Below are 26,214 nucleotides of genomic sequence, written 5' to 3' on the forward strand. Positions count from 1 at the left end.
ATTGTTGAGATTTGTGTTGTATGTGATGATGTGATGGTTATGCGTGCATTTATTATGTTATTGAAAATAGTCATGCGACCTCATGCATGTACATAATAATACGAACGTCTATTGTAGGAGTGACTGACTCCACTAACCAAGTGTTAATTTCAATCCATTTGAGCAAACTACAAGACTTTTACATAAATAATTTCAGAGAATTGACACAATCAATTAGTTAGTTAATTAACTATAAAGTCGCCAATATTTTTTACCGAACAAATTTAGGTCTGTCATATGCATATTACGTGTTTTTCTCTTTGACAAAGGGTTACTTATCAGAAAAATTTAATGCAGGAAGTTTAAAAACTTGTTTTTTCAAGTGAGGGTAAGAACATACAAGACAAATGATGAGGTCGGTTGTAGGTTGTGTCATGGAGTATTTGTTGTGTTTCTACGTTTGTGTATTATTTCAAACGTTTATGAATTTCACTTTTACGTGACTATTTTAAAATTTATTCATTTATTATTTATATATTTTCAATTTTTCAAGGAGAGTTCGACTAAACTTTAAATTATTTTACCTCGATTATTTGTGTTTATAATCTCTTTTATTTTCTCTTTCCGAGTCTTTTAATTGAAAACGACGTGCATTTAATTACGATTTTAGTTAGTCTAAATGGTATATGTGACACGTTGAGATCTGAGATATATATATATATATATATGTATGTTAACAAAATAAAATTTTTGTTAATCAGGTTAGTTCAGACACAATCCTGATTAAAAGCAATTAATTACAGATTTTTGGACATTATTAAGGGACCAAATCAAATCCAGTTTGACGAATCCTATGGTCTTCAGCCCCTTTATATCAACAAGCCCACCTCCCACCCTTCGAACTGTTCTTCCACTTCTCTGCTCCCAGTCGTACCTTTCACTCGGCTCCAATGCTTCCCTCTCCCCCATTTTTCCCTCGCTTTCTTCTTCTTTCTCTTCTGATTCTCTTCTGCAATGGAGTCCATTCCAAACCCAACTCCGAACCTTCTTCCCCTGTTTCTTCCAAAATTGGACAGGGCTACCGTTTAATCTCTGTTCAAGAAACCCCCGATGGGGGTCTCCTTGGTCGCCTAGAAGTTAAACAGCCCAACAAGATTTATGGCCCCGACATCCCTTACTTGCAGCTCTTTGTCAAGTATGTTCATAACCTTCCAATTTCTGTTGTGTTTTTTTTTTTTTTTTTTTTTTTTTTTTTTTACTTTTTGGCCTCTGCATTCACTTCATTTTTCTGATGTTTTTTTTTTTTTAATGTTTTGAAGGCATGAGACAAACGAACGCTTGAGGGTTCACATCACCGATGCCGAGAAGCAGAGATGGGAGGTTCCATATGATCTCCTACCGAGAGAACAACCGCCGGTGGCGAAGCAGACCATTGGAAAATCAACTAAAAACTCCATTACAGAGTCTGAATACGTCGGTAGTAACCTAATATTCAGCTACACATCAGACCCATTTTCGTTTAGGGTGAAAAGAAAATCAAACGGCGAAACCCTTTTCGATTCGAGCTGTTCTGATTCAGACCCATATAGTAGTTTGGTGTTTAAAGATCAGTATCTGGAGATTTCAACGAAATTGCCAGAAGATAGTTCGCTTTATGGGTTGGGGGAGAACACGCAGCCGCATGGGATTAAACTGTACCCGAATGACCCTTACACTCTGTACACAACGGATGTGTCCGCCATTAATCCGAACACAGACCTTTATGGATCTCATCCAGTGTATATGGAGCTCAGGAATGGAGGCGGGAAGGCGTCGGCTCATGCAGTGCTGCTGCTGAACAGCAATGGGATGGATGTGTTTTACAGAGGAAAGTCTTTGACGTACAAGGTGATTGGAGGGGTTTTGGATTTCTACTTCTTTTCTGGACCTTCACCACTTGATGTTGTTCAACAGTACACTTCCCTCGTTGGAAAACCTGCTCCCATGCCTTACTGGGCCTTTGGTATCATTCCATTTCTTTAACTTTCCTTTTTGATTTTCTACTCTGTTTCTTCGAAAATCTAACGTCTAATTTATTACTTTTCTATGTGGCACAGTATTGTATATAGTTGTGACATATCTTGGTTAATAATTGAATGAACATTGAATGCAACGCAACGACTAATTAATAGTTTAGCCTATGAACTTTTAGGTTTGTGTCGAATAGGTTCGTTGTTAATAGGCCCTTCAACTTTGAAATTTGTGGTATGCAGGATTTCACCAATGTAGATGGGGTTACCATAACCTATCTGTTGTAGAGGATGTTGTGGAGAACTATCAAAAGGCTCGAATCCCTCTCGACGTTATTTGGAACGACGATGATCACATGGATGGACACAAGGATTTCACTCTGAACCCTGTGAATTATCCGCGTCCGAAGCTTCTAGCTTTCCTGGACAAGATACATAGCATTGGAATGAAGTATATTGTGATTATTGACCCTGGGATTGCTGTTAATTCAAGTTATGGTGTGTATCAAAGAGGCATAGAAAATGATGTTTTCATTAAGTACGAGGGTGAACCATACTTGGCTCAAGTTTGGCCTGGCGCTGTGAACTTCCCTGATTTCCTTAATCCCAAAACTGTTTCGTGGTGGGGTGATGAGATCCGGCGCTTCCATGAACTTGTCCCTGTTGATGGCCTATGGATTGATATGAATGAAGCCTCAAATTTCTGTTCTGGATTGTGCAAAATCCCGGAAGGCAAACAATGTCCGACTGGAACGGGACCTGGCTGGCTTTGCTGCCTCGACTGCAAGAACATTACGAAAACAAGATGGGACGATCCACCTTACAAGATAAATGCTTCAGGTTTGCAGGCGCCAATAGGCTTCAAAACAATTGCAACCAGTGCAGTTCATTACAATGGCATTCTCGAGTACGACGCTCACAGTATCTATGGGTTCTCTCAATCCATTGCGACGCACAAGGCCCTTCTCGCTCTCGAGGGCAAGAGGCCGTTTATCCTTTCCCGTTCCACATTTGTTGGTTCAGGCAAATATGCAGCTCATTGGACTGGGGATAACCAGGGAACATGGAATGATTTGAAGTACTCCATTTCTACCATGCTTAATTTTGGCATTTTTGGAGTGCCAATGGTTGGTTCTGATATCTGTGGCTTCTATCCAGCACCCACAGAAGAACTCTGCAACCGTTGGATCGAACTTGGCGCCTTCTATCCATTCTCGAGGGATCACGCCAACTATTATTCCCCAAGACAGGAGCTTTATCAGTGGGAGTCAGTTGCTAAATCTGCTCGAAACGCGCTCGGGATGAGGTATAAGCTCCTGCCTTATCTATATACATTGAACTACGAAGCTCATACAACCGGAGCGCCAATTGCTCGACCGCTTTTCTTCTCATTCCCAGATCTTAAGGAGTGTTATAATGTGAGCACTCAATTCTTGGTTGGGAGCAGTGTTTTGGTATCCCCTGTGCTTGACAAGGGAAAAACAAAGGTCGATGCATTGTTTCCCCCAGGCACTTGGTACAGTTTGTTTGATATGAGGCAAACCATAGTTTCAAAACAACCTCAATATCTCTCTCTTCCTGCACCATTGAATGTTATTAATGTGCATTTGTATCAAAACGCCATTCTACCGATGCAACGAGGTGGATTGATTTCAAAGGAAGCTCGAAAAACTCCCTTCACCTTCATCGTGGCCTTCCCTGCCGATCAAAGTGAAGGAGATGCCAAGGGAAAGCTATTCCTCGACGACGACGAGCATCCCGAGATTAAGCTTGGGGATGGTCTATCTACTTATATTGAACTTTATGCAACAGTCAGCCAGGGGAGTGTTAAAGTATGGTCTGCAGTTCAAGAAAGCAAATTTGCTCTAGAAAAGGGTTGGATTGTGGAGAAAGTTGTCGTGTTGGGGTTAGATGCAAGCAAACGAGCTAACAGTCTCGAGATCAATGGAAACGCTGTTGCGGGCGATTCGAACGTAGAGTTTTATACATCAGAACAGAGTTATTATGAGCAAGAAGAAGTGGAGGAGGTAGGAGGGGATAAGAGGAAAACTGTGATGGTAGAGGTGAGGGGATTATCATTGCCGGTTGGTAACAACTTTGAAATCTCCTGGAAAATGGGTTAAGAGCTAATAATAGATTATGTGATTGAGCGGCTCTTTTCTTTCACTCACTCATCTTTCAAATTGGTTGGGAACAAACCTTGTAGTTGTGTTCATCGTTCATGTAGTTTCTTTTAGAATAAAGCAACTTCCAATCCAATCCTCAAATTAAAAACTTGAATGTTGAGCATAAAAAACACTTTTCATTTCGTCCTATAGTTTCGGCTTCTTGCTCGAAAAATGAAGAAAGACTTGTCGGAAATCGTTAGTTGGGGTCACACTCGCCCTCATTCACATTTTGAACGTAGTTGCTGCGTGACTAACATTGAATTTCCCTCTCGAGTCAAATGCATGTCAAACTCACATAAGCACTATCTCTCCCTTTCTGCGTCTATATTAGTTTAGGATGGAACTAGAGAATGTAGAACAATGAGTCGAGGTATGAGACATATACTTTACTCGAAATTTATATGTTACTCAATCCCGTTTTGTTTATATACCCAATAATTTGCCAATTTTAAAAGAAAATTAAACTATTCTTGAAATGAATTAATTAAAGTAATTTTATTACTTAAATAAATTTATTTGGGCTGGAATGTTTATATTTAGGCCGACATTTCTAAAGGCCCAATATCAATTGTAAGCTACTTTTCTTAGTGAATTATTTCTTTGACATTATCATTATTTTATTTTTCTAAAATGAAATGATTTTATTTAAAGAAAAGTAGTTTGGGAATCTTCGTGTTTTTAACACGTTTTATATTTATGTATATGTATTTTGTTAGTCAAAAGAAAAATAAATAATTATTGGAAAATATTCAACTTTGATTATTTTAATGTAGAAGGAGGGAAAAGAACACAAAATCTTTGTCAAACCATCTCTAAGGTCAACGTCAATTTTTCTTTTCACCAAAAAAAAATAATAAAATATGACATTTTTTATATTTATCATAATTTATGTCCAAATAATAATTATTTTTGCCATATAATTGGTAAGAAACGCACGACTATTTAATTTTACATTTATCAAAACCTTACACACCATATATGCTAATTTAATTAAGAGAAATTAATGGTTCTTGTAACACTATTATTACAAATGATCGACTTTTGTATTATTAGAACAATTCAATTCACTTTGAAATGTTAGAAGAATTCAATTCGCTTTCTAATTCTTAGAACAATTCAATTCATATTGTGTGTACAGATAGGTGAATAGGAGTATCATATATAGTAATTTTGTATAATATTTAACTACGAAAAATTTAATTTCTATGTATAAATTTGTTAATTAAAAATATTAATTTTTCGCAAATCGATCATATCTGATTTTGATCTTAAATCTTGAATGAGTTATAAGTTACTGCATGTGAGAACTTGTTCATTGATTTACATGGAAAACTGGGTTATTTAGTCAATCCGATAACCTACCATTTTGAAAAATTGACCAAATAGAGAATTGGGGCGTAATTTCACAAAAAAAATTCACTATTTCCAATATAAGTTAATAGATGAATAGTTCTCTAAGTGTTGACTTCGAGACTTTAACAATGCAGTCTTGCCTTCTCATTGGCCTAAAAAGACCTTAGCTTATGATTAGATTATAAATAAATGGTTTATTAAATGATAAGTGATGCTTAAGATAATGATGTAATTACAATGATATAATGAAATTAAACCATTTAAGTAATACGATAAAAGACTTTATAAAAAAATTAAGCCATTTGAGAATTTTGAATGTAATGTTCCTAATTGTATTACTTAGTGTTTTCACTAGCTTTTTGTTCCTTGCTTTACAGAGATTATTATAAACTTCGCCTTTTTCAATGGTTAAGTTTCAGCATTCAACCGATTCCATCGTTTCTATCCATAGGAATTACGATATCACCTCCTTAATTCAATTCAGGTTAAATTTACGAGATTAAGAAATATTTTCAATCTTAGAAAGAAAGAGGAAAAAGAAAATTAATAATAATAATAGAAAGATACGTGTGAAACTAAGAATGCTACCAAAGGTAAGCTAAATTAATAAAAATAAGTTTGTACCTTTAGGATTATTAAAGTTATTTTAAAAATTCATGAATAATGTTTAATAATTTTTAAGAAAGTTTAAATGTATTTTTTAAATAATGATTTCGATATAAAATTAACAAAAAATATATATATATATAGTTTTGAATTTTTTGAAAAAGTAAAAAAAAAGTTTTTTTACGGAATATTTTAGAATTTTTAAATATTAGAGAATAATGATATTTTTATTAATTTAAAATAAACTTCAAATAGTAAAAAAGTGTAATTTTTCTCTACATATATATAGTATGTATGTATATATAGTATGTATGATATATAGTATGTATGTATATGTGGTGGTAAGTTGTAACTTAATTTGTCATTATCCTCTTGATGGAATAAAAAAACATTTGTTACCAAACAGAGGTTTTACGGGACGGGGCAGGGAGAAAACGGAAATGTGGACTAACAATCCCCGTTACCGTTTGACTTTTGTTTGCGTAATAAGTAAGCGCCACTTGACGTGGAGCCTGTGGGCCCAGCGTTAAGAAGAAACGAAAACGCCCTACAGCTGGCGTACACTATACGCTGGCTGGACACGTGGCATGAAAGTGTTGGCAAGTAGAGGGGTCGGTTTAGGGTAGAAAAAAGGGTCCAGGTGGGCTCCAACCTGGCGTAATTGGCGGGAAAATGGAAGCAGATCCTTGTTGGCCCACTAATGTCCATTCATTTTGCATAACGGATTTTGCCATCGCATCTTTTGGAGCCTAACTGATGCCACGTTTATGAGGAATGTGGACTATGGTTGTGTACGTATGGTATTGCCATGATCATGCGCGTAAACAGCATAACCCCGCAGAGATAAATAGGATTTAAAATTTTAAAATTTTATTATATATATTGATTAAATAGGTGATTTTTTTAAAAAAAATTTGAACACAAACTAAAAAACTGGAGGAACTATTTAAAAAAAAAATAAAGAATTTACAATCAAATTAAAAAGTGAATAAATTTTGTAATTTAAGCCTTTTCTTTTTCTTTTTTGTTCCAATTTGTTCCCTTTTAATTGTTGAAGTTTATTCTATTTTCCCCAGCTTGGAAAGTTACAGTGTTGAAAAACATTTATTTAATTAAGTTTTGTGTTTTTAATTGTGAGGATTAAATAGAGGAATATTATGTATAAGAGAGTAATTTAAATTTTATTTTAATAATGAAATTGAGTTGAGACGAGGAGATGGAGAAAGATTAAGAATGAAAAATAGAAATAAAATTAGAATCAAACCTATATATTCTCATTAATATTAGTAATATTAAAAATAAAATAAAATATACGATATAATATTAAAAATATATTTTATAAATAATATAACTGATATTAAGGAGGTAATGGTTTGGGTTTGAATATAAAAAGGGGTACGGTTTTGTTGGGATACGGAACACACAACAAAGCATTCAATTCTTATCTTTCACACCCACTCATCTCCACCGTCCGATTTTCCCTTTTGTTCTGATCGAGGCCAACATCCTCACGTGCACTCCCTGCTCCCCTCTTCTCCTATTTTTCTTTATTTATTTATTATTTTATTTCTGTAAACTTTTTTTTATTCACAATCACAATACATCATTAACATTAATTACAAACATTAAAAATTCTTAATATTAAAAGATTTGAAAAATAAATAAGGACCGATTTGAAACTTGAATCGGTGTATTTTTGTCCAAATTTGTTTCTTCATTCCTTTACACAATGCATCATTTTTTTGTTTTTTGCTCCTTACTTTATCTTTAATATTAATTATTTTCCCAACATAATTATTCTCTGATATTAAAAAAGTTATTTGTGTGACCATCGCTTTCGCGAGTTTTTGGTCTACTTCAATCTACATTCGTGTATCTTATTATAATTTTATATAGATACTTATTATATCACATTTTTCACTAAATGTATATGAGATGGGTTAGTTAACCCATCATTTAATTTACTTAATATATCACATGAACTTTTAAACACAATTTGCTCTCTAATAAGTAATTATAAGTTGGTGTAACTAAATTAAAACTCACCTTCCTTTCATTTTATATTTTTATTATTTTAAAAACTATCCAGTAAAAAAAAAAAAAAAAAAAAAAGAATCGGAATTTTACTAATATTATTTTTAGAAACTAAAATATAAAACCTTAAGTTTATTTTTTATTTGATAGAAAAAACAAAACCAAATCGAATTTATTGGTTCTTTTTTAAATCATGTGGAAACACGTTCTGGTAGTTATTTATTTATTCTAAAAGGGAATATATTGTGATTTAAATTAATCAGAAATAAATAAAATCAAAGTAAATTGTTGAAGAAGATCAATATAAGATCTTCTAAATTAACTGTTTATTAAAAATTGAAGAAAATCAGTAAAAGATATATATTGAGATTTTAATAGATACCATAAAAATGTTATATAATTGACCATAAAATTTGACTTTCTGGAATCGTATTTTATATTATTTGAATCAAATTTAGATTTTTTAAATATTCTATGTTTGTAAAGTCAATAACTTTTTACTATACTTGGAAAAATATATTTATACCATACTATATACGTAAATACTATTTACATATATATAATTTTGTTAAATGATTTAGTAAAAAGAAATAATTTTGCATATAAAATAAAAAGGCAACGTAATGGTATAAATAAATAAATAAATAAATACGGAATGTTAAACTTGGGGAGCAAGTATCTGCTTCAGTGGCAGTACCGTAATTAAGTAGAATGATTTGGGTTTTTGTGTGCGGGATCCAGTAGCGCCACTTTCCCAGCGCGTGAGGGACACGAAACACATGAGATGGTAAAGAGGAAGGGGGCGCAGACTCATTGATTGGGACGTGAGGAATAGAATACAGATACAGGCCGAAGCTGAAGCCGAAGTCGAAGCCGAAGCCGAAGCTAGAAGGTAGAGCTAGAGAGAGAGAGAGAGAGTGAGAAAGTGAGGTATAATTTTTTAATTTTTTTTCTGGTCAAAATGAAATGGGTGTGGTTTGATTTGCTTAAATTTTGGTTATTTTTATATACCCAATTCTCGCCTTCTTCCTCTGTTGTCTGTGAGTGGAGATTTAGGGAAATTTAGGGTTTGAAAGGCTTCTTCTGTCTGTTTCTCTTGCTCTGCAACTTGAGCGCCTTTCTGAGCTTCTTTTCGCTGTTTTCCTGCACACGCCGTAGGCATACATTGATAAGTTTAACGCTTCCTTTGTCACGTTTTAAGCAAAGCCCAACCATAGCCATTGATTTCTCATCCTATCCCTTCAATCCTTCTTCCCTTTTCTGTACTCCCTTCCCTTTTATTTATTATCTTCGTTTTGCTTATTCCTCTGTTTCAAAGGCAGACGGAGGGAGGGCTTCTTTTTTCCTGTTTTGTTTTCTGATTTTCTCTGAGGTTTGAGGAAGAGGAAGGCAGAGTTCTAGGAGTTGAGGAGCTGCAGATTTATGTCGGCTGGGTTTGACTTGGCTGTGATTGGGGCTCTGTTGCAGCTCTGTTTTTCTTCTTCTTCTTCCTTACTTCTCTCTTGCTGTATGATTCTCTGCTGTTTCAAGCAGAGCCTTAATCTGGTGTTTCCATCTGTTTCGATGCGTTTCAGACCGAAGAGGTTTGTGGGGGGTTTTTTCTTCTCTTTTTACTGTCTCGATCTGTTTTGTTTTCTGGGTTTTAATCTGATTTTTGTTTGTGGGTCTTTTGCAGGACTTGTTCTGGAGTTAAGTGCTTTGGAGCTTTTCATATAAAACGATTCTCCTTCATTCTCTTGCTCTTCAGAAGAGGGGGTTTCACATAAAACTAACCCTTGATTCGATTTTGGTTCATTCTGTTCGCCTCCTTTTCCCCTTAAGTTTTGGTCTGTTCGAGTTCGAGTTCTATTTTTCCTGAGTTGTAGAGTTTTTTCCTTTTCTTTTCCTCAAAACAATGCCAGAGCCTCGAGTTTTACAGCTAACGAATCAAAAAAGTTTTGGAAAAAAATCCAAATCGAGACCCGAAGAACCTAAAATGACTCGGAAAATCCGTGTCATCTGCAACGATCCAGACGCAACCGATTCGTCTTCGAGCGAAGATGAGGGTGAAATCGGAACGAAATCTCTCAAATTAAAACGAATCGTTCGAGAAATCCATCTACCCTTGTTCCCTTTTCAGTCCTCTAAATCAATGGACGTAACCACTAGTACTCAGAGTTCTTCACAGGACAGCAACAATGGCAGCAAAAACCCAGAGCTGAAGAGGAAGAGGGGTTTAGGCAGTAAAACCATGCCTAAAACCCTCTCCACCCGAAGAAGCGCCTCCCAATACAGAGGAGTTCGTCAAAGAAAGTGGGGCAAATGGGCCGCCGAAATCCGAGACCCTTTCAAGGGAGCTCGCATTTGGCTCGGGACTTACAACACTGCTGAAGAAGCCTCTCAGGCCTACGAATCAAAACGCCTCGAGTTCGAAAACGCCATGGCGGCCGCCCCCAAAACCAACGTCATCATCTCTTCCTCGTCTTCTTCCTCCGATGAGAACGAGGAAGAATCCGGCACCGCCATCTCTCAAACATCCCCACCAGCCATTGTTGAAATGGAAACCTCTTCCTCTGTTTTGATAAAAGAGGAGGAAGTGATCGACACCAGTTTGATGAACGAACTCCAAATCCCCAATTTGGGATTCGTGGACGAGGATTTCGAAATCAATTTGGGGCTTCCAGAACTGGACCCCTTTTTCATGAACGACATTGGACTATTGTTTGACGACTTCTCCGGCATGGACGACCTTCAGATTTACGGGTTCGATGAGGATGAACCCAGTTGCTTGCCGGATTGCGATTTCAACGATTTTGGAAACGATGAAATATCCTGTTGGGTTGATGAAGCTTTGAATGTTCCTTGCTCATGATAAGAAAGTTTTGCAGATTAGGGTTGAAGAAAACAATGTTTATGTTTTGTTTTGCATAGTGTTTTGACTGTGATGTTTATGATGAGGTTTAGTTTTTGTTGGGGTTCTGGTAAAACACTGATTTTCTCGGGAAAATGTTAAAATTTTGCGGGAAAGTTAATGAGTTTTGGTTTATGAGTTAATGAGTTTTGGAGAGTAGATATCCATATGTTCTGGGTTTTCCTGCGCTTTGAGAGCCGTCCAGGGGATGCGGATTTCTTAGTTATTTATAATTCTATTGTTCTTTGTTCTTTGTTCTTTGTTCTTTGTTCTTGTCACGCCTCATTTTGTCTGTTGGATTCATCTGCGACTGCATTTCTTCATCAAACATATTCCAATCAATCTCTACAAAATTTCAACATTGTTTGCATATTGATTTTCATGATTCGTTGCTGAATCCGAATCAATTTTCACAATTCCTTTGGATTCTCAGCCTTCTGTCACACGCGCCCGCGCACACACAGGCACACGCACGTAGTAACGAGTGTTATGGAAATGCTGATATATACTTGTACATATTAATATCAGTTGTTTTTAATATTTATTATTAATATTATATGAAAATGAATGTGGGTCACGTAGTTTGTATGAAGCTTCGTAATAAGCATATATATATATATATATTATATATTGAAAGGATTTTATAAAGTGAGGGTTTAGGCGTTGAATTTTGTTAAGCAAATGAGGCTGAAAAATAATTAGGGTTCAAATAAACACGAAAACTAGGTGCAGTCCAACCACGTGACTAACCTTTATGGTGCCACGTGCCGACCTTTTTTTTTTCATAAAATGTTTAATAATCTGAATAGAAGGGGGGGGGGGGGGGGTGGGATTATTAGTGGAAAATAAATATTAAGAAAGCACGTGAGAGGGGAAGGGAAGAGCACGTGAGTGGGGGGGCAGGGGGCAGGGTTTAGGGTAAGTGAGAAGAGGTAGGTGTAAGCCAATAAGTGTGGAGTGAGGAGGCAATGCCACGTACACTCTCAATAACTCCTATTTCGTATTTTGGTGGGTGAGGCAGCATTACCATTATTATTATTTACTTTTATTATTATTTTCGCAATTATTAATTTTATAAAATAATTTCAAAATAAAAAAAAGAGTGTGAAGCAGACAAGTAGCAGTGGAAGAGTTGTGGAACTGAACAAATTTTTAAAAAAGAAAATCATTATTATATTATCATTATTACTTCTACTTTTCACTGCCTTACTCCCATTCCTATAACAGATACAAAAAAGGCATCTTTTGTAAATATTTATATAATATGTTTTTTTTTTTTTTTTTTTTTTTTTTTTATTACACCATAAAGGGAGATCTCATACACCAACCAACCAACACAAAGAGACAGAGAACAACCTCCAAAACAAACGGCCACCAAAAAAACAGCACAAATAACAAAAAAAAAGAAAATAAAAAATCAAGCAAATAGATCCCCGAGTATTGAAAAACACTGAAGAGGTTAAGTTATGGGACGGGCGTTATTAAGAATTGATGTTTTCTATATGCTTTCGAGAGTTCTACATATACTCACTCAGTGACCTTAGTAAGAAAAGAATTGGAATCATAGTAGTAATATTTGCATGTGTACGCATTTCTCAATCTCATCGGTAAATCACTTATTAAGTAAGTTTAATACTCAAACATTTTTTATACTATGCGACTAACGATGATTGTTGCACAAAAAACTATCATTCACCTTTGTTGAATAGGTTGCTACCAATGATTGGCAGCATGTCTTCGTTAAGCAATCGTTGCACATTGTCTCGTACTCTTATCCCACCTAGATTCATCTTATCACATGCAAATTTAATTTTCACAAAAAAAAAAAAAAAAAAAAAAAAATTGTTTCATTTTGATTTATGAATATATATAGAAATGGTTATTTTAATTCCCAATTTTTTTATATTGTGAAATCGTAATATTTAATTTTAAGGGATTTATTTTAATTAGATATATGAATAAATTAAGGAAAAACAAAGTAATTATGTTGAAGATCACGTGCCGCGGTTCTTTCCACATGAATACAAGGTTAAAACATTAATGTTAAGTATGGTTCGACACATTAAAAATAAAAAAATTCAATTTGTCTAAACTCAGAAATGATCCCCTTTTTTATTTTTAATTAAAAAAGTATACAAATTAATTAATAATGAAAATAAAAGATTTTATTGGAAAAAGCTGCACGTGCATTCTCTCTGAGGTCAAGCCAAGATTTGCCTAATTAATTTTTTTTTTTTTATGTCAGTTTTGTTTATTTTATTCCATTAAATATTATGAATTCTATAATAATGGCAACAACATGCTCACTTTGTCACGTTATCACTCTCTCATTGTGTCTTTTTTTTTTCTTCTTTATTATTATTTTTTTATTTTGACAAAAAAATCGGTGAGAATTACTTTATTAATAAAATAAAGTATTTTAATGTCGTGTTCTTTGATATTATTTTTTTCATAGCTTTAATATATTTATATGGGACATTATTGGATTATGGTCGGTTCATTGTCTAAGAAACCTTTTAAATATTTTCAAAATTTTACCTTAAATATCATATTAAATAATAAAGATTACTAAAAACTAATAACTAATTAAAATTAAAAATTTGAACAAATAGAAGAGTTAAATAATTTAGATTATTCAAATTCAATATTAATTTTGAAGTTTAATATGCAGATTAGGTGTTGAAATCAATCAAACCCCATTTAATTAGAAACCATTTTAGTTTGACTTTTAAATTTCTTCATCATTAATTGTTTAATTTCATCACCACACATCACTGTAATCATAATAATATATTACAGTAATTGTTATAAGATGGTATTAATTTGATTTATTAAACTTAGGTTATTTTTATTCATATTTTCACCGAAGTTTTTTTCCTTATTAAATTACCTTCAATTTATATTTATTATGCTATTTTGTTTGAAATAATTTTGTGAGACATTTATTATAAATCTTGTTTCCAAAGAGATCTTTCTCCATTACACAATTCAACATGTCTGGTGTGTTAATTTCTTTAAATCTAATTAATTATACCAATTTAGTTGACATAATTTGTGGTTTTACATCTCTTAAATCTTCCAATTTCTACTTTAGATTCTTTCCCCATTGAACAAAATAGATGAATTTATAGCCTATGCATTCAACTTCGAACGCTTTGGGAATTTATGCAAATGTTCGAAATTCAAAAAGACTATACAAATCAAACAAAATAGATAAATTTGCGAAAAGACTTGCACAACACTAGCAAAAAAAAAAAAAAAAAAGCATACCCAGGAGATACCAAAGTTCCAAATTTAACGAGGCCAGAGTAAAGACAACAGAACCACAAAGCATCCTTATGTTGATGCTGATCTATTGCTCCAGACCTATGCACAGACTCTACTTAGCAGATCATGTTGGTGAGAGGCTTGATATCATCCGCAAGTAACTGGGTAGATCAGGGATTAAGAAATTGGAGACCCTTAGCACAGATTTATCAGTCGTGAGCACTTATTAGATAGGCCTGCTGTAGTAGGGGCTACTTCTATGAAAGTATGTATAGTAAAGTGTGTGTGTAGGCTTCTTATCTAATGTTCAACACACAATAGGATCCTTCACAAAACTCGTGTCCAATAGAGCCTTTTTATCTCCAACAAAAGCAACTGAACTGTCAAGCAACTCACTTGCATGGGTATGTGATGAAAACATCATCTTACAAAAGAAGTGCCTGTTGCAATCAACTCAATCGTATAAAGCATAATCAACCAAAACAATATAAAGCATCTCCATAAGCCAAAGAGCTGGATCCCTCAATACAAGCCTATATTTTGGAAAATTTGGATATAGGAATAAGAATCACAGTATGTTTTCATCACAGTACTTGTCACCAGAATCAAACTTCTCCACCAACATTTATTCTACTAATTCTGCAGAGCTTACATCATATCCTCTCCCTCTCTCTCTCTTTTAAAAAGACTTGTTTCAATGATTGGTTGAGAAACGTCAAAAAATGTTTTTCCCAGCCAGTAGTCTTTCTGTATTCTTCAAATAAACTTTGCATAAAATGACACAGTATAATGCAATGAAAGTATAACTTTCGTCACAGTAAAAAGTACTACAGTTACAATCTTAACTAGTTGATATTTCACACCATGATGATAATGGTAATTCTCAAAAGCAGCTTCTCCAAAGAAAGTAAAGATGTTAAACCAGAAATTGAACTCCAATGAAGGACATCTAAGGGAAAGATTGAAACTTAACGTCGGCTACGCTTCTCATATGGTGCCCATGAATTACCATAGTTATTACCATATGGACCACCTGCGTATCTCAGTTCAGGACTTCTTTTCAAGATCCCATAACCCTCAGCACCTAAAAAGGTATAACAGAAGCTTAAAACCAACTAGCTACGATTGTTGCATGTAACCAGACGTCCACATGTTGATAATAATTTTGTAAAAGGAAAAAGAAAGAAAAATTAGAGAAAGACAGAAATAACCTAATCCCCGTGCTCTCTCTAAGTTGAGCTTCTCTGCTCGCAGTTTCTCTATTTCACGAGCCATTGAAACAAGGTTCTTCTCCATTGCTTGCTTTTGTTCATTTTGTTCTTCATTGGATTTCTTTTCATATTCATAAGCCCTCCTAAAAACATTGTGCACGATCAATTCAATCATGCAATAGACTAATTAATGTGGTCTTGAAGCTTATCTTGACTTGTCCTAGTACCAAACCCTAACTACAAAAAGAACAAAATATAGACTAGGATCCAACACCAATCAATTAAAATTTCCATTTCAAACCTGGCCTCAATAAGCTCCTTGAGCAATCCATCCATATCTGCTCTCATAGAATTTAGCTGCTGATTTTCAGCTTGCAATCGAGTAACATCCTTTGTGAGGCTTTGGACTTTAGCAGACAAATCTTGCTTCAAATTATTCAATTTCTGAATCTCACCTCTTAAATGCAGAACCTCAGACTTTAAAGGCTCAGAAGCACGAAGCTCAGCTTCTAGTTTCAAACCTCTTTCAAGTAACTCCCTGGATTGTGCTTCTTTCTCAGACAGAACTTTGGGTATAGCCTGGTTCAATCTGTGAATTTCTTCTTTTGCAGCTGATAACTCCCTTTGAAGTATTGTATTATCATCAATCACCATGCGATTATCAGAAATTATTCTCTGCATTTCCCTATGCTGCAATTCAAGCTCCTCCTCCAAAGCTGCAGGATGAATAGGCAGGGGTGCTGGTACTCGTTCTACGTAGGATCTAGGGACATCACGGGAAACTCGGTAACCATCAATGTGGCGTGATGAGCGATTTCTTCCTGCCATACTTAAAGTCCTGCAGAAATGATGTAACAATTACCTAATGGTGGAAGCACATTTTTCATTTAAACCAAGCTGAACTCAAATGTCAAGTAATGAAGTATTATCTTTTGAGCCCACAATAGGGAACCTAATATAGTAAAAGCTTCTGGAAGTTCTAAGTTCTACTGGCACTTCCGAAAATCCATGCATGCCAAATTAAGTCCACTTGGCTTAAGAGAAGCTCCATATCACGCCACAACAACACAGGTAAGTTCAATCACTAAATGGATATTGAATATGTCAACCCTTACCCCCACTCCACTGAACTTTGCTGTCTTAACTATAAGAATGCTCTTTTCTCTAGGAAAGAAAACCTGCCTGCTACAACAAATATCTCTAACATGAACCCAAATGTCTCGCACATCTGTGTCAATCATGGAAAATAAACGGGAACCTAATCTCATAATCCAAGGCCTTGTGGCAATGGTCCACAGATAGATGAATATTAACCTTAGTATAGAATATGACTAAAAGAATAATAGGAAATTATCAATGACCATCCTTTTTCAACTCATGAAGAGAACTCAACAGCCTGGAAACTAAAACCAACCTAAAAATAATGAAGGTACCACTTGACCACATCTGAAGATGGAGCCCTAAGATTTATCAAACTGCAGGAAGGGAAGATTTGAGTTCTTTTTATTTATAGTAACAGAAAACTACGACGAACAGCCAAGCCATTGTCCTAGAGGCCTTTAAAAGGACACTTGAAGATGCATAATGCAGTTAATTTCAACAAATTGCGAGAAGTAAATAACAAGAAGGGACATTCCTCTCTCCTGGTATTGTATATTCAGAAACTTCGTTTGGTCTACAAAGGTGCTTCAAATTCACTTCACGGACCTCCAAAAATACCTTCAGCATATACCAATATGGTTTCTTAGGAACCAACTTTGTGAAAAAAAAATTATTCAAGAAATCCAAATACTAATTGGGTGCAAATTATTTGAAGATCTTCATATTTCAAAGAACAATATGCATGATTTTCAACGCTAATCAGGCAGCTCTTAGATTGTCCGAGGTATTAGCACCCAGCTCTAGATTTTTCCCAATAACACAGCCACAGGCTTCGTTGCCAAGATCTCTTCGGGTTAAATAACTTTAATTCCGATGCTCCTTTTTCCCATATAGTTGCAATTTATTGAACATTTTCAACCATGCCATCGCTCCCATAGTTGTAAAGTCCATACTCTTTCCAGTTCCAGTGCTTCAGCTTCGAAAGGGTCATTAAGCGGGAAAGTACCCCCTTTCGGTCGTAGAAAATCAAATATGTGAACTCAACCGAACGCCAAGATGTCTATATCAAACTCACAAAACTCCGATAGCCTTCGAAATCTACAGAGGAAAGGATCGAATAGCTAGTCCCGATCGATAGATTACCGGAAAACTTACCATACAGAGTGCAAGTCGAGAGATTGACTACCTTACCTTAACGATACTCACCCGGAGTAGAACCATTGCCTTACCAATCGAAACCAAAACACCCAAGGTTTAAAAACATACGCGTACATGTATACAAGGAAGTAAACATATAAATATATATTAATATATAACAGTATATAGCGGTTTCTCCTTCGATAAATCTAATTGCCTTGAAGAAATCAAACGAAAGACGAAATTTTCGAAGGTCCGACGAAGGAAAAGATCCCGTAGGTAAGGAAGAAAACGGGTAAAATTCGTTCCTCCATCGGGAGAGGCTCTAAGCGACTAATTTCCGATCCATGGGCGATTGAAATTTATGTAGTAGAAAGAAGACTAACTTACAAGAAGTAAAAGGAGAGGCGGAGGGTGAGGCGAAATCGTATAATCTCCGACGAGGAAGGATTTGGGGGTTCACCAGTTGTGGAAAATTAGGAACCCTAGGGCAAGTTGTCGATCATCAACGGATTTCTTCAGAGTTTCGGTTGCCATCGCATTCCCGGCCTATACCGCTATTGGACCCTTCGGCCCATTTTTTCTTCAATCTCACCGCACATAAAATGTCCATAAAAATTTAGGAAACTTTCTCCAAATTAACTTGAAAGATATTTTTGAGATATTTATAAAAGACATTTACAGAAGAATAAATTTATTTTCGACACAAATAAAAAAGGTCAAAACAAAATAAAATGATAACACAATATTAAAATATTAAAATAACTCATTTTTATTAATTTAATAATTTTATAAATATTGTGTAAGAATGTAATTAATAATATGGACTAACATTTACTTCAATAATCTACCAAATCATAATTAACGTCACAAAGTGAACATGAAGATTGTTTTTTTCTTTAAATATATTGTATATCTATATGTTTTCCTGTTATTTTTTTTCTTCTTATAAAGCATATTTGTCATGGAAAAAAAAACATTTTTGGTCGGGATGTAATAATTTAATTTGTAATGATTTAGTAACTATATTTTAATTTTGTAATAATTTAGGCTTTGTACTTTCAAATTTGTAGCAATAAAATCCACATCTTAAAAAAATCATCGATTTTCATTAATTAACGACTTGGACTTTTTAGTTTAAAACAAATTTCATCACTAATTAACTTATTTTGATCTAACTATATAATAAAATTTATTAAATAATTTTTTATCATAAAGATTAAATTATTAGAAAATTAATCATACATGGACTAAATCGTTTTAAAATGATTAAATAGTCACCATTACAAAAGTTTATGAATATAATATGTTCTTTAATAAAGTATTTAAATTATTTTTTTCTAATACATAGAGGTTAACATCAAGTGGGCGTGCCGGAGTGGTTATCGGGCATGACTAGAAATCATGTGGGCTCGAATCCTGCCGCTCACATTTCATTTTGCAATTTTATTTTTGTACTGTGTGATGGTTCCAAGGCGCGGGCTCGAATCCTGCTCACGTTTTATTTGCAATTTTATTTTAGTTCAGTTTGATGGGGCGGGAAACATTTAGTCCGGGGGGCTAAGGAAGAATCACAAGTATTTTATATAAATTTTGCTGAAATAATATATGAAAATGTTTATGACACTGTGGGTATTATTTATGTTTTATGGGTGAAAACCCCAAATTTTTGCTAAGAATCCATGGAAGATTGCATGATAAAATTAAAATTATGTAAAGAATGGCGATAGAAATTCATAATACAATAAATTACTTTGCTTTTAATTCATTATTATCATCTAATCAAATCAAGTATAAAATTTCCAACAAAAACATCTAAATTAATTTCTTTGAGTAGGAAAGTATAAATTACAACATCATGGTATCATCTTAGAACTCAAGGACACAGACATCAGACATTCTAGTCTCGAAAAGTTAGTACCGGTGAAAAATTTTCCAAGCATGTCTTCTTTCTTTTGATTTGAATAAGTTTGTCAGAAACGCACCATGGGAAACTCAAAAAATGATCTCTTTGCATACCTTCATTGTAACGACCCCAATAATCTGGATGATACGTGACACGGTACCAAGCAGATGCTTTTGCATATTCCTCATCTTTGTTGTCGTCCTTGTCGTATGCAGACTTACTTCCTTTCTCATTGAACCAAGACCTTGCCTCTTTTCTTAGTGATTTCATGGCAAGGCTAATTTGTTCCATGTCATTCCTTTTATCAAAAGACTTGGCCATTCTCAAAATATTTCCACTAATTAATTCAGGTTCTGTTTTGATACCATAATAATCCATGAGGTTCCCCAATTTGAAGTCGTACCTGGCTTTGTACTCAAAAGCTTCGCTCAAGTAATCCTCAAAACCATCTACTTCCATGTCTGGATCGTAGCACTTGGTAGCAACTTCCCTAGAGAAGATTTCAACGGTGTTGACATCGGAAGAAACATCTTTCACTCCTCGAAAAAGCTTCCCAAGAACACCATTCGATACATAAGTCGGCTTGTCGGGCTTCTCCATGAAATCTGGATACTCACGAACACGAAGATTGTGTGGAAAGTTTGCTGGCACACCGGTCTTGGGGAAGTCAACAGCAATGGAGAATAATTTTGCAAGTTTAATACATTCAGCAGTCATTGCCTTTTTAGGCTTCTGATCTGCAAACACAGTGTGAGCATTTGCAATGCCTCCAAGACCATCATTCACCATGTACTTGACCAAGTATTCCTGCACTTCCTGTATCAAAATGATCGAGAATTTGTTGTACACTTTCAAATCTGATATACAATGCATCTTATTTATATATATGAAAAAAAAAAAAGAACAAAAAAGATGTACATATTTGCAATAGATATAAATACTTCCTGAGACCATACCCCCATTGTGACATCGTGATCCAACCGCATAGTTGGTGCGGGCTCGTAACTCATAGGTTTAACTGGTTTAATACGAGTCAGCTCCGGATCCCAACCAACAAAGTACAAGTCACCATCCAAATCACTCCCAGAACATTCATTTGGGTGAGGTCTAACATAACAAATTTGATATATAAGTTAAGGACAACAAGAACTGATTAAAAAAATTGCTATAAAAAACAGACTAATGAATGTATGTCAGTAATCTTACCATAAATATCAAGGAAAATGCATGAATTTACAACAAGTATGGGTATGTGAAATGTGTTCAATACATAAACGATTCATACACGTTAAACTTGCTTACCTTTCCCCTTTCTGTGGAAAAACAACACAATCCACCATATGATGCAGAGCTTTCACATCAACAGCGTCGAGCAAACGCACGTCCCCTGGGTGTAAACAGGGATTCTTAGCAACCACCACTTTACCCTTAACAACAAAATTACTTTCGCTTGATCTTCCAGGGAGAGAGCAATGAACAAACACCTGCCCGTATTCTAACGTTCGGGTTTCGTCCAGGCAACCCATCATTGTCCTTCCCTTAGGAACAAATATCCTTGATTTAGTCCTCAAATCTAACAATTTAGCTGCTCGAAATGTTCGTAGCATCATATTTAGAAAAGGCTCTTCATTTGGCTTGTAAAGCAAAAGCAATTCCTTAAGAATACTAGTCATTTCCCCTGGGGACATCAACTCCAACACTTCTAATGCCCTCGACGGATCTTCTAAAATGGAATCCAGTTGATCTATAGCCTCCTTTTGTTTTTTCACAAAAACGCGGTCCTTAATTCCAAGAGTGGACAGAAGGTTTATCACCTGACGGTTAAGAAAACAGGGTTGGTACTTGCTCCATGACAAGACATCGACTTGGGTGTCGAGCGACGTATACTTCAACATACTCTTTCGTAACGACAATTTCTTCGTCGATGTTGGGTCGATAGCAACAACGCCCTTGTATCCAGCATATCGGATCTGAAAGGCAGATGGTGTATGGCTGATTAAACCACATTTTTCAGCAACCTTCTCAGCCAATGTTCCAGATATTTTTCCAATCCCATCAGAGAAACAATAAGTAATTTTATTGGTTTCAACTTCAACATCAGAAATAACTTCAATTTCATGTTGTTCAACACACAAAGTTCTTCTGGATGAGCCAAAAGATTGGCCTAGTCGAGCAGCATATTTTGCCACATTTCTTATCTGACGAAAGTCACCCATCCACGCTCTGATATCTGCTGCACTAAGCCCCTTCCTCGAAGCAAACATCCAACAAGAATTTTCCCGTAGTTGACTCGCCGAGAAAGCAAGAAACTCAAACTTCTTATCACCAATAACTATACCATTTCTTAACACCGACAGTACTCTATCATAAACTCTAGTTCTTAAATCATTTTCAGCAGATGTACGCGGAGATAAATCAATGGAATGAAGTTTATCTAACTCCTCATCAACAAAAGACACACGAAGAAAATTATCAACATCATCAATAAAATGACGGACTACTCTATTAGAGAGATTCGCCTCCGGACCACGGAAGTACACTTTAGTAGGCGTAATTTGAACCCTGTGCACATAGACCAGGCCATCATCCAAAGAAACATTAGGTTTCCATGGAAGCTGCTTAGAGCTGTAGAATGACAGATATTGCTGCTTGAGCCATTTTTGTGGCTCATAGCAACATTCCTTCAAATGAAAAAGTTTGTCTAGGGCATATTCGACATAATCAGAACGAAATCGACTGGGATCGACCAGTCGGAAAAATTCATTATCCAGCGCTGGTCCAGGAAGATAACCATGTTGAAGCAGGGCATTGATTTTGAACAAAATTTTATAGGAGATATGAAAGCCTTGAGGTGGAGTAATGATAGGTACCAGATTTGAAATGGAGGATAAAGAAGAACCTGTGTGTAGAATGAATGGAGCATAGCTTTCTTTGTAGCCGACCAATGTTTGGAAGAAAGAAGGAAGCTGATCTCCATGAGAAAGTTCCAAACACAGAGCAAAAGACTGTCCGATGCAAGAAGATGGAGTGAAATCCACATCTCTGATCCAACGGAAACCAGTGGATTCCTCTGAAGATAATCGAGAGGAAGAAGACAATGGAGCTTTCTTGAAAATCCGTGGAGCACCCTGCAACTGCCGATTCGAACAAATTCAGTATAATGTAACGGAGATTTAATACCCACTCCAACCATAGTTAAAATAAATTTCAACCACTCGGAAGTTAATTTTTAAAAAATGTTTTTAAATTGAGAAAAGGTTTTAAAAATAAATAAATAAATAAATAAATATTTTAGGAATAATTATGAGTTTATAAATAAAGAATACTCTCTTGGTAGCCTTTTGGAAAAGTCTAAAGCAAAGTCACAAGACAAACCTGAATGAGAAAATGCTTGGAACCGCGATCATCAGAGCAACGAAGCTGAACTCCGAGAATATTCTCAAAACAGAGCTCCATTTTGTACTCAACACCCTCATAGCTCAAATAAAACCCCAATTTCCTTACTCCAATTCCATATTCCACACTCCATTTTTCCCCCTTCCAAATCACCTTCATTTCCTCCTTCGAAACCAGGTTTCCCCACTGCACATTCACGTTTTCCATTCTCTCCAACTCGCCGTGAACTCTCGCCGCCGCCGTCGTCTTGATCTCCCTCTCCACTTTTCTAGCCTTCAGATACAGACTTCCGAACCACAGACGCTTCTCCGCCGCCGCCTGCGCCACCACATACTCACCCCCGAGTTTGCTGGTGAACCGGACCGTGGCGAATGTGAACCGGGCTTTTTCGGCATTGGGTTTGGAAATCCTCACCGTCAACACCGTTCCGTCTCCCGTGTGATTCTCGATAAATTCCTTCACCTCGTCGGCGGTGACCTCTGCGGGGAATCCAAAAATCTCGATCGTCTTTCCCATGTCGTTTGTTGTAGCCATGTTTTTTTCAACTGCATGTTTTCCAAAGTATTGCATTAATTAAATTAGTGTAATGTTTGAGGGCTAAAAAAATGGACAAACAAAAAAAACATATATTATTATATAATCAATACTATGAGACAACGTAATAAAATAAGTTAGTTTTGTATTTTATTTGTTGATGATGAGAGTACCTGTAGAAGAAATAGAGATATTGATGAAAGCTGTGTGGGGAAAATAGGAAGCAAAAATATGTAATTTATAAGGAATACAAAGGGAAACTATACTGGGGAGTCAAGTCAAGTCAAGTCACTACCTTTTAAACCAAGTTTATGCTTAATCTTTTATTTATTACATATAATTTTTTTTTTTTTTTTTTTTTAATATTTGTTGAACTTTATCAACATTAAGAGATATTCAAAAGCATTCCATTTATTAAAAAAAAATAATGTAGTTAAATATTTCCATAAGAATCTTAACTTTTTGTTTGCATTTTCCAAATGGGCTCCACGCGTTTAAGATGGAAAAATGTTCCACTTGTTATAATTGTGGGCTCCACGCGTTTAAGATGGAAAAATGTTCCACTTGTTATAATTGAACAAATTCTAAAGCAAGTAGATTGGATCACCATTTTTTTTAATTTAAAATAATTAGTCATACACTTTTTTTTTTTTTTTTTTTTGCATATTAAATGAAATTACATTAACGATTAGTTTAACATAATTTTTTTTTCTTCTAAGAAACATCAGTTGTCAAGGTAGAGGGAGGATAGACGGATCTATTATCATTTCAGAAATTTGTATTTTATTTGAGTTTAATTATATTTTTGTAGAAATTTTTTTATATACTAATAAATTTAAATGAGAAGGAAAAAAAAAAGCTTATTTATTTATTTAGTTTTAATAATAAGAGTGTAGAGCAAAATAGAAACTTGGGACACAAGTTTCCAAACAAGAAGGTAATGGGAAGGTGGGATGTAGAATTTCAGCAAATTCTTCCCCTTAAAAAAAAAGATTTTTTTTTATTTTCATTCCACTAAAAACTGAATATATATTTGTGATTGAATATATATAATTAATCACAAGTCAAAACTTTTTTATTATGTACAATAATAAATTATCTGCCACTTTCCTAATCTATAAATTATTTTATATAAATAATATTTCTTAAAATGGAGAGTTTTTGAGTTATTAATCCTTCTTATTAATAATTATTCTCAAATAAATTTAATAATAAAATTATATTTCAAAAATAAAAAACCATGTAAGAATATAATAATAAGAAAAAATAAAAATAAAAATAAAATAAAGAAAGTGGAAGGTTCAATATCTCAATTGTTGCTATAAAAACACATATTTAAAATGTTTTTTTAGTTAACATGTGCTTTTAAAATGAAAATGAGTTTATTTTCAGGCAAGGATAATCCGTTGTGGTTCTTACTTATATATTTGTTTCTGAACTACTAGGTGAATTTCGTTTCCATCTATATCCACGACTCGCTCTCTCAACTTCGCTTACATCTTAGGAATCGCCGGATACTCGCTTTGCTTGCGCATCTTCTTCTGGCAAATGTATTGGTTGGAGGCTTGTTACATCTGTGTAGGGTTGATTTTTCTAATTTTTTTAATTTAAAATAATAAAAATGGTTAGTTTAAAAAAACCATACAAATGATGAATTTGAAAGGAGTCTAACCTGCTCAAAATCAAAATTACCAAACTTGTGAATACACTCAAATTTTTTTTAGCAGGAATATTTTATAAGTTTTATTTAATTTGGGTCAACCCAAGATTTTTGTATTATAAACCTAAAACGAAAATGAATCAATTCGGATTTTGGAAAGATGATCAACCCAACCCTTAATTCGAGTTGGGTTAGTCTGAATTGTCTAGTTAGATTAAGAAAATTGGGATTACAGCCCCTAATTTTATAGAAATTACATTTTAATCCAATAATCCAATATTTCCTTTTATCTTTCTTGAAATCCCCTCTACAGAGTTCTATAAAAACATTTTAATCCAATATTTCCTTTATCTTTCTTGAAATCCCTTCTACAGAGTTCATTGCCCACGGTTGCAACAAGGGATAGCCATAGGAACATCCTCTCATACAATTCTATGATAATTTGAATTTTTTTAATTTTTATTTATTGGAAATACGGATTTCTTATATATTAAAAATTTAGGGTTTAGAAAAAGAATTTATCTAAAATGAATCTAAATATTACGAAACAAGTAAAACATATACAAAATTAGAGGGGCATGCAATCTGATGTGTCATTACTGAAATTAAACTCGTGAAAGGAAGTAGTAGTTGTTACCGTTCCAAACAAACCAATTACATTTATGCTTCTCTTCAACATCTATTCTTAAAAATGAAAAAACACTTCAAATTCCGAGACCAACATCTTCACAGTAAGAAAATAATGATTAAAAAAAAATCAATTACTAATTTATCGAAACCAATTATCATTTATGCTTCCCTTCAACATCTATTCTTATACAATGAAAAAACACTTCAAATTCGGAGACGAACATTCTTCCTGTAAGAAAATAATAATTAAAAAAAAATTAATTAGAATTTATCATTTATGTTTGAAAAGAATAGGTTTTAAAAATTATCAACAAGCTATTTAAAATTAAAAAA

The 26,214-nt window shown here is 34.5% G+C and overlaps 4 protein-coding genes across 4 annotated transcripts; 2 read left to right on the plus strand and 2 right to left on the minus strand.

Annotated features, from left to right (window-relative positions):
* The first annotated feature begins 858 nt into the window (after positions 1 to 858).
* LOC111808139 (alpha-xylosidase 1) lies at positions 859 to 4,247 on the plus strand. The gene is made up of 3 exons (XM_023693950.2): positions 859 to 1,174; positions 1,299 to 1,981; positions 2,232 to 4,247. Exons 1-3 carry the CDS (start codon positions 930 to 932, stop codon positions 4,109 to 4,111), a joined length of 2,808 nt encoding a protein of 935 aa, XP_023549718.2. The 5' UTR covers positions 859 to 929; the 3' UTR covers positions 4,112 to 4,247.
* A 5,657-nt stretch (positions 4,248 to 9,904) lies between these two features.
* On the plus strand, positions 9,905 to 11,304 carry LOC111808140 (ethylene-responsive transcription factor ERF118). Its single transcript, XM_087129580.1, has one exon. It carries the CDS (start codon positions 10,044 to 10,046, stop codon positions 10,998 to 11,000), a length of 957 nt encoding a protein of 318 aa, XP_086985706.1. The 5' UTR covers positions 9,905 to 10,043; the 3' UTR covers positions 11,001 to 11,304.
* A 3,595-nt stretch (positions 11,305 to 14,899) lies between these two features.
* LOC111808832 (protein FLX-like 3) lies at positions 14,900 to 18,335 on the minus strand. Its single transcript, XM_023695032.2, has 4 exons — positions 18,146 to 18,335; positions 15,819 to 16,355; positions 15,518 to 15,660; positions 14,900 to 15,390 (listed from the first exon to the last, which is right to left on the minus strand). The coding sequence occupies exons 2-4, from the start codon at positions 16,343 to 16,345 to the stop codon at positions 15,275 to 15,277; spliced, it is 786 nt and encodes a 261-aa protein (XP_023550800.1). The 5' UTR covers positions 16,346 to 16,355; positions 18,146 to 18,335; the 3' UTR covers positions 14,900 to 15,274.
* A 1,207-nt stretch (positions 18,336 to 19,542) lies between these two features.
* LOC111808151 (putative RNA-dependent RNA polymerase 1) lies at positions 19,543 to 23,796 on the minus strand. The gene is made up of 4 exons (XM_087116894.1): positions 23,037 to 23,796; positions 20,964 to 22,795; positions 20,618 to 20,768; positions 19,543 to 20,477 (listed from the first exon to the last, which is right to left on the minus strand). The coding sequence occupies exons 1-4, from the start codon at positions 23,625 to 23,627 to the stop codon at positions 19,656 to 19,658; spliced, it is 3,396 nt and encodes a 1,131-aa protein (XP_086973020.1). The 5' UTR covers positions 23,628 to 23,796; the 3' UTR covers positions 19,543 to 19,655.
* Positions 23,797 to 26,214: the final 2,418 nt, after the last annotated feature.

Source organism: Cucurbita pepo, chromosome 13 (assembly GCF_057944985.1).
Source record: "Cucurbita pepo subsp. pepo isolate OVF chromosome 13, ASM5794498v1, whole genome shotgun sequence".
NCBI classification, from domain to species: Eukaryota; Viridiplantae; Streptophyta; class Magnoliopsida; order Cucurbitales; family Cucurbitaceae; genus Cucurbita; species Cucurbita pepo.

What these genes read in the sequence shown, in the direction of transcription:
- LOC111808139 (XM_023693950.2), top strand. Translation starts at nt 930, where the DNA reads ATGCTTCCCTCTCCCCCATTTTTCCCTCGCTTTCTTCTTCTTTCTCTT. An exon ending in TACTTGCAGCTCTTTGTCAA is followed by an intron (nt 1,175 to 1,298) that starts GTATGTTCATAA and finishes AATGTTTTGAAG; the next exon opens with GCATGAGACAAACGAACGCT. An exon ending in CATGCCTTACTGGGCCTTTG is followed by an intron (nt 1,982 to 2,231) that starts GTATCATTCCAT and finishes TGTGGTATGCAG; the next exon opens with GATTTCACCAATGTAGATGG.
- LOC111808140 (XM_087129580.1), top strand. Translation starts at nt 10,044, where the DNA reads ATGCCAGAGCCTCGAGTTTTACAGCTAACGAATCAAAAAAGTTTTGGA.
- LOC111808832 (XM_023695032.2), bottom strand. Translation starts at nt 16,345, where the DNA reads ATGGCAGGAAGAAATCGCTCATCACGCCACATTGATGGTTACCGAGTT. An exon ending in AAGGAGCTTATTGAGGCCAG is followed by an intron (nt 15,661 to 15,818) that starts GTTTGAAATGGA and finishes CAATGTTTTTAG; the next exon opens with GAGGGCTTATGAATATGAAA. An exon ending in AGAGAGAGCACGGGGATTAG is followed by an intron (nt 15,391 to 15,517) that starts GTTATTTCTGTC and finishes ATACCTTTTTAG; the next exon opens with GTGCTGAGGGTTATGGGATC.
- LOC111808151 (XM_087116894.1), bottom strand. Translation starts at nt 23,627, where the DNA reads ATGCAATACTTTGGAAAACATGCAGTTGAAAAAAACATGGCTACAACA. An exon ending in CCAAGCATTTTCTCATTCAG is followed by an intron (nt 22,796 to 23,036) that starts GTTTGTCTTGTG and finishes TCGAATCGGCAG; the next exon opens with TTGCAGGGTGCTCCACGGAT. An exon ending in TTTCCACAGAAAGGGGAAAG is followed by an intron (nt 20,769 to 20,963) that starts GTAAGCAAGTTT and finishes TTGTTATGTTAG; the next exon opens with ACCTCACCCAAATGAATGTT.